At 49.2% G+C, this 8,357-nt stretch overlaps 1 protein-coding gene across 1 annotated transcript; it reads left to right on the top strand.

Annotated features, from left to right (window-relative positions):
- The first annotated feature begins 2,275 nt into the window (after positions 1-2,275).
- Positions 2,276-5,942, top strand: LOC131928343 (uncharacterized). The gene is made up of 3 exons (XM_059284345.1): positions 2,276-2,290; positions 3,263-3,302; positions 3,610-5,942. The coding sequence occupies exons 1-3, from the start codon at positions 2,276-2,278 to the stop codon at positions 5,940-5,942; spliced, it is 2,388 nt and encodes a 795-aa protein (XP_059140328.1).
- Positions 5,943-8,357: the final 2,415 nt, after the last annotated feature.

Here is an 8,357-nt window from a genome sequence, read left to right as displayed (position 1 = left end):
TGAATTACTGAAAAGTAGAAAATAAAACAACTAAATAGCGGCGTATGATACGCCGCAGGTCGGTTCGTGTGTTATATTTGTGTTTTTGTTTGTATTTGTGTTTGCGTTTGTTTTATATTGTTTTATATTTGCGTTTTTTGTGTTTGGTTTTGGTTGGTTGTGGTTAGGGTTCATTCAAAAAGTAATATATTATATTCCTAAACCCAATCAAAGATATACGCTGATTACTGAACAAACAAGTCATGGTACTTTACAGATAGGTTTTTCAGAGAGACCAGTGCAGGGTCCGGCCGGGACGGCTAGTTTTATTTTAATGTGTTTGTTTTGCTATGGAATTGGCTAATTTGGGATATAATTTAATTATATCCTATATATAACTATTATAGAGTAACGCAATTTCCTTACGCTGAAACCAGTGTTTCTTCCAGACTTTTTTCTCCGGGGGTGGGGGGAAGGGAGGACACTTAAAATTTTCGGGGGGGTGGGGGGGGGGGGGGGGTTGGACTAAAATTTCTGGAAGGGGGGGGCGGACACTGTAGAGGGGGCTGTAGACTTTCTTCGGGGGGGGGGGGGGGAAGAAAATCTGGCTGACACTAAGACTAAGTAAAATATATCACTAATTTTGCACCTAATCGGAAGTGCACAGCTAGCTGAGTTGATAGTGTATTCGTCACTATGCGATTGGAACGGTTCGAGACACATTATGTCAATGTAAAAGAAAATATTTTTTAAAGATTTAAAGTTGCCTATCTTGGCGGGACACGGGGCAGGTGAAGCAGAGTTCACCTTTTTCTGTGACCTCAGCATATGAAGGGATAGTGTGGTCAGACCCATGCTCAGCCGAAATTGGCGTTTTTAAAAGACATAAACATGCTGTCTGTGACATCTTTTTGAATGTGGGGTCTGGTTATTTGTGAAGATGTATGACAGTGGGAAGGGAAAGATAAAAATAGTCAAACAAACGTGACGTCATTGATGGATGACCCCGAAACACAAGGTTATTCAAGAATAACCGGTAGTCTAGTTCTATTTTAAAATCTTAGTTTTTTTTTTCAAATGTCTATATCCCGACTGCACTGGAATTGCCATCCCCATTAGTGTTATCTAAGAATATTCGAGAAAGTTTAGGGTATAACACTAATGTTGATGGCAACTCCAGTCGGGATATAGACATTTGAAAAAAAAAATTAAATAATTAAATTTTTTAATAGGCATAAGTTGAAAACTATAATACAGTAAATTTGTATTACTAAAAACAATTTCACATCAAAAGACCTTAAACAGCCTGCGTATATCAGCGCGGAAAATAGTATTTTATATATGAAACTTTAATTAATTCTTAAAAATTCATTAAGAATCAACTTACGTCAAATTTATGCCGCATTGCATTGTCTTCGAGGCGTAATCAATGTGACAAGTTTGAAAGAAATTAGTCCGTTATAAGTGGTCAACATTTTACTCGCCAGGCTCGACCAGAGTTTCTTCCAGGCATCTCTTCGGGCGCCCCCCCCCCCCCAAAAAAAAAGTCTACCACCCCCCCCCCCCCCCCCCCCCCCGAAAATTTCAAGATCTGTACTTTGCAGATGACTAGCACGAAGTCAGAAACAAATGCAAAACAAAACTTGTTCACGAAACTTATTTTACTATACAAGTTACAGTAGCGTAAACAATTGTAACTTCCTACAAGGTGGCGCCTTTTTAAAAACTTTGAAAGCAAAAATATAATTTTCTACAAACTTGGAGCCTTTTAAAACTATAATAAACATTTTAAACAATTATAATTTTTTAGAAATGTAAATCATATACAACAAGATTTCTTTTCATGCAGCAATTAAGCCACCCCCCCCCCCCACACACACACATTACTGCTTGTGCTTGTAGACATGCTAACACCCCCCTCCCCCACACACAACTTGTAGACATGCCACCACCCCCCTCCCCCACACACAGCTTGTAGACATGCCACCTACCCCCTCCCCCCCACACACACATCAAATCTTGTAGACACGCCCATGCCCCACCCATAGGGAGAGATGCTTCAACACAACACAGGTCCGGTTGCTTCGAATTGTTTGACCCATCTGTTGTTCATCGTACTTGACAGATCGGTCTATTAATAAACATCAAGGACCCCGACAAAAGGGCCCGGACAAAATGGCCCTGACTAGACGAATTCAGGGGTCTGATGAGAAGAGGGGACCACAACGATAAACTGAATAGTGAAAATACATTTCCAGCCCTAAACATAATCAACGACATATTGTTTCCCGACGATATGGTTCCCATTAAGGTAAGTACATACAATCTATGACAGCCAGCAGAGGCTTGTGAGGCATCTACAGACGGGTCTGATGGACAACGACAGATTGACATACGTAATACGGGTTCTTTTTATCGGGGGCCTACATGTGTGGACATTTGCTGGTCGGCATTTGTCGAGAGTCCAGCTGACTAGTGCTATTATGTCGAGAGTCCTATGAAAGTTGGCCTTACAGCAGAAGCTGTATTGTTGTAGACATTTTTATCAAAAACCCTTTTAATTAGGTCCGTTTGCCGTGGTTGATTGGACGGGTCCGTTTGACGTGACGTTACCAGAAAAAAAGTTTACAGTGACGTCACAAGAAACAAAAGTTTGCCGTGTCGTTTGTACAATCCATCAACATGCCTTACAGGGTTCACGGGATGCTCTAATGCCTTAGCACTCCCGTAGTCTGATGCTGCAGACGGGAAAAGATTCGCGCCTTTGAAGCCAGAGTTAATGAAGCGGGCCAGCTAATGATGATGATTGCTCTTAGTAATTGCGTCGTAAGATAGGGCGGAAACTAGGAGGGGGTGTCACGCCCCACCGCTGACATGCGCAGTCTACACCTGTTCGCGTTTATTTGCTCGCGTGCCGAGTGTGGTCAAGGAAACAAGGGAGGGAACTAGGGGGAACAAGGGAGGGAACTAGGGGGAACAAGGGAGGGAACTAGGTGGGAACTAGCCTGCTGTGCTGTAATTTGAAATATACAAAGGAAAAGTCAAAGCTAGGCGTTTCAAGCTAAGGTCTTAGAGGTACTCTCTAAAACAGTGACAGGTCTTAGAGGTACTCTCTAAAACAGTGACAGGTCTTAGAGGTACTCTCTAAAACACTGACAGGTCTTAGAGGTACTCTCTAAAACAGTGACAGGTCTTAGAGGTACTCTCTAAAACAGTGACAGGTCTTAGAGGTACTCTCTAAAACAGTGACAGGTCTTAGAGGTACTCTCTAAAACACTGACAGGTCTTAGAGGTACTCTCTAAAACAGTGACAGGTCTTAGAGGTACTCTCTAAAACAGTGACAGGTCTTAGAGGTACTCTCTAAAACAGTGACAGGTCTTAGAGGTACTCTCTAAAACAGTGACAGGTCTTAGAGGTACTCTCTAAAACACTGACAGGTCTTAGAGGTACTCTCTAAAACAGTGACAGTGTCTGCTAGAGGCAGTGACAAATGTAGCCCGCGGTAGAGGGCGGAGTCTGAATGTGAGTGACGGGCGGTGCGGCATGCCGGACCAATGAACATGCGCCACTAACGGCTTGCCGTGAGCTCGGTGCCAGAGTCAAAGGTCATAGAGCGCGTTGATGAGCAGACGAGAGGAACACCGGCATTAGACATCACTCAGCCAGACGGGATAACTGCTGCACTGCTGCCATTTGTTCGGCCAGACGGGATAACTGCTACACCGCTGCCATTTGTTCGGCCAGACGGGATAACTGCTACACCGCTGCCATTTGTTCGGCCAGACGGGATAACTGCTACACCGCTGCCATTTGTTCGGCCAGACGGGATAACTGCTACACCGCTGCCATTTGTTCGGCCAGACGGGATAACTGCTACACCGCTGCCATTTGTTCGGCCAGACGGGATAACTGCTACACCGCTGCCATTTGTTCGGCCAGACGGGATAACTGCTACACCGCTGCCATTTGTTCGGCCAGACGGGATAACTGCTGCACTGCTGCCATTTGTTCGGCCAGACGGGATAACTGCTACACCGCTGCCATTTGTTCGGCCAGACGGGATAACTGCTACACCGCTGCCATTTGTTCGGCCAGACGGGATAACTGCTACACCGCTGCCATTTGTTCGGCCAGACGGGATAACTGCTGCACTGCTGCCATTTGTTCGGCCAGACGGGATAACTGCTGCACCGCTGCCATTTGTTCGGCCAGACGGGATAACTGCTACACCGCTGCCATTTGTTCGGCCAGACGGGATAACTGCTACACCGCTGCCATTTGTTCGGCCAGACGGGATAACTGCTGCACCGCTGCCATTTGTTCGGCCAGACGGGATAACTGCTACACTGCTGCCATTTGTTCGGCCAGACGGGATAACTGCTACACCGCTGCCATTTGTTCGGCCAGACGGGATAACTGCTGCACTGCTGCCATTTGTTCGGCCAGACGGGATAACTGCTACACTGCTGCCATTTGTTCGGCCAGACGGGATAACTGCTACACCGCTGCCATTTGTTCGGCCAGACGGGATAACTGCTGCACTGCTGCCATTTGTTCGGCCAGACGGGATAACTGCTACACTGCTGCCATTTGTTCGGCCAGACGGGATAACTGCTACACCGCTGCCATTTGTTCGGCCAGACGGGATAACTGCTACACCGCTGCCATTTGTTCGGCCAGACGGGATAACTGCTGCACCGCTGCCATTTGTTCGGCAAGACGGGATAACTGCTGCACTGCTGCCATTTGTTCGGCCAGACGGGATAACTGCTACACCGCTGCCATTTGTTCGGCCAGACGGGATAACTGCTGCACCGCTGCCATTTGTTCGGCAAGACGGGATAACTGCTGCACTGCTGCCATTTGTTCGGCCAGACGGGATAACTGCTACACCGCTGCCATTTGTTCGGCAAGACGGGATAACTGCTACACCGCTGCCATTTGTTCGGCCAGACGGGATAACTGCTGCACCGCTGCCATTTGTTCGGCAAGACGGGATAACTGCTGCACTGCTGCCATTTGTTCGGCCAGACGGGATAACTGCTACATCGCTGCCATTTGTTCGGCCAGACGGGATAACTGCTGCACCGCTGCCATTTGTTCGGCAAGACGGGATAACTGCTGCACTGCTGCCATTTGTTCGGCCAGACGGGATAACTGCTACACCGCTGCCATTTGTTCGGCAAGACGGGATAACTGCTACACCGCTGCCATTTGTTCGGCCAGACGGGATAACTGCTACATCGCTGCCATTTGTTCGGCCAGACGGGATAACTGCTGCACCGCTGCCATTTGTTCGGCAAGACGGGATAACTGCTGCACTGCTGCCATTTGTTCGGCCAGACGGGATAACTGCTACACCGCTGCCATTTGTTCGGCAAGACGGGATAACTGCTACACCGCTGCCATTTGTTCGGCAAGACGGGATAACTGCTGCACCGCTGCCATTTGTTCGGCCAGACGGGATAACTGCTACACCGCTGCCATTTGTTCGGCCAGACGGGATAACTGCTACACCGCTGCCATTTGTTCGGCCAGACGGGATAACTGCTGCACCGCTGCCATTTGTTCGGCCAGACGGGATAACTGCTGCACCGCTGCCATTTGTTCGGCCAGACGGGATAACTGCTGCACTGCTGCCATTTGTTCGGCCAGACGGGATAACTGCTACACCGCTGCCATTTGTTCGGCCAGACGGGATAACTGCTGCACTGCTGCCATTTGTTCGGCCAGACGGGATAACTGCTACACCGCTGCCATTTGTTCGGCCAGACGGGATAACTGCTGCACTGCTGCCATTTGTTCGGCCAGACGGGATAACTGCTGCACTGCTGCCATTTGTTCGGCCAGACGGGATAACTGCTGCACTGCTGCCATTTGTTCGGCCAGACGGGATAACTGCTGCACTGCTGCCATTTGTTCGGCAAGAGACAAGATTTTGTGCACACTGCTCTTCGCATGATCGTAAGTCATATCACATGACCGCTAGTCAGGTCACATGACATTTAGTCAGATCACATGACCGCTAGTCAGGTCACATGACATTTAGTCAGATCACATGACCGCTAGTCAGGTCACATGACTGCTAGTCAGGTCACATGACCGCTAGTCAGGTCACATGACCGCTAGTCAGGTCACATGACATTTAGTCAGGTCACATGACCGCTAGTCAGGTCACATGACCGCTAGTCAGGTCACATGACATTTAGTCAGGTCACATGACCGCTAGTCATGTCACATGACCGCTAGTCGGGTCACATGACATTTAGTCAGGCCACATGACCGCTAGTCAGGTCACATGACCGCTAGTCAGGTCACATGACCGCTAGTCAGGTCACATGACCGGTATCAAGAATGCATTGGAAAGATGACTTAAGCAACCGTATAGTCCAAGATTTTAAAAAAATCTTTACTTGTTCTTGGAGTGATTCGAATATTGTGGTTATAAAAGTGAAAGTTATTGAAACTATTAGCTATTATGTGTGCATTGATTAGGATCTGTAAGCCGATCTTGAGCTTAAAGAGTTCCTATTTGCGATGTGGCGGTTCTTGTTGAATACAACCCCACCCTCCCCTCCCTCCCCTCCCAGGTGATAGTTGCCTGACATGTGGCATGTTGTTACCTCTAGACCCCCCCCCACAAGCAGTACCTGGCAATATTTGGTTAGGTAAGCTAGTGAAGTATGCCGAATAAGTACCTGGTTAAGTAAGCTGGTTATGTAACCTGGTTAAGTAAGATGATTACTGGTTATGTTAACTGGTTTAAGTAAGCTGGTTATGTAAACTGGTTTAAGTAAGCTGGTTATGTTAACTGGTTTAAGTAAGCTGGTTATGTAAACTGGTTAAGACGGTAAAATTACCCGACTTCTGCCAACCGCCCAGTTATTGGGAAATCGTGACAAATGTCAATTTACTAATTTACCGTAGACATAAATTACTACTTATTTACAGAAATAGACATGTTCCTGGTGTATTTGTCCAGTTCTGACCTCCATTTTTCTATCTTCTGCCAGTTCCAAGATGTGGCCAGACAGAAGACAGGCTGAGCACGTGACCTTCTACCAACAGAGCTCACTAGCCCAGCACGTCTCGCCATGCCGACCGTCTGCTGACCAGCTGAAAGCATCAGTCCATCACGCCAGCCTCTTGGCCTGCTGCTCGCTCAAACAAAACTTCTTCATCGGCTGCCCGAACCTGCAGTACACACCCACGCCCGCCATCTTGGGCACACACTGCCCTTTGCCCCCATTTGCCCTGTTTGGGTCATCACGTGACGGACGGCAGACGTTGAGCAGTCTGCAGCAGTCTCTGGTCCACTTGATGCGGGCACCAAGAAGATCTCGGACATCCTGCCAGCCACGCGGCCAGCAGACGTCCACAAGCGAGCAGCTCAAAGACAGAAGACTTGACCCCGGTCAAGGTCTCAAATCTAGCGACCAGAACATTCTCAATCACAGCATCGCCGCCATATTGAGGGATGATACTACAAGCGGGGGTGGGGCAGGGGACCACAGGCCCGACTCTTCTACAAAGGGTGAGGGCACACTCGATGACCACAGTGACGTAGATATTACGTCATGCAGTAGTGACGAAGACTCCCGCCTAGCTGGGGTTTATCAAATCCAACCTGAAACTAGGGACCATAACTCACGTGTGCTGGGCCAGCGTGCTCACCTGCAGGTTGACTGTGAGGGGCACGCAGACTGTAAGCTGCAGGCAGACTGTAAGCTGCAGGCAGACTGTAAACTGCAGGCAGACTGTACGCTGCAGGCAGACTGTACGCTGCAGGCAGACTGTAAGCTTGAGGCTACCTATAGCATTCAGGGGACATCACTGGCTGAAGCCCCCAAACCAAATCACGGACCTGTCAGACCAACCTCTGAGCCAGCTCCAGAAGATCTCGTCCCGTCTGCCCGCCTGAGGCTCCCACCCATACAAACATTGTACGCGGTCCGCAGCGCCTTCAGGCCCACCGGCCCACAGAGTCCACAGGCCCACAGGCCCACCGGCCCACAGAGTCCACAGCCTGCCAGCCCAGAGCCAAGCTGCGTCACTGACGCCACTCGTGCTGTGACTGACTCCATACATACCACACGTCAAACGGCCACACATGACGTCATAAGCAGTCTGAGGGTCAGGAGCTCCGTGTTCCAGCAGCCCGGTCTGTGGACCCGTTCTATGGGGCGCCCCCCGGCAGACACAGGGCGCCACCCGGCAGAAGTGGGGCGTCCCCCGGCAGACGCCTGGTACACTTGGCTGCACCAGAAGGAATCCAACTCTGTTACTGCCCCACTCCAGCCCCGTGACGCCCTAACATGTCGCGTGCCCGCGGCGCCCCGCTACTATTGCGATGCGTGCCACAAGACCTACTCGACAT

Source organism: Physella acuta, unplaced genomic scaffold (genome assembly GCF_028476545.2).
Source record: "Physella acuta isolate Inbredline_101_S28 unplaced genomic scaffold, ASM2847654v3 ptg001487l, whole genome shotgun sequence".
Lineage (NCBI taxonomy): Eukaryota > Metazoa > Mollusca > Gastropoda > Physidae > Physella > Physella acuta.
This window is presented reverse-complemented; position numbering and strand designations above follow the sequence as displayed.

Coding starts and splice junctions, on each gene's coding strand:
- LOC131928343 (XM_059284345.1), top strand. Junction 3,303..3,609: donor AACAGTGACAGGTCTTAGAG/GTACTCTCTAAA, acceptor GTTGATGAGCAG/ACGAGAGGAACACCGGCATT.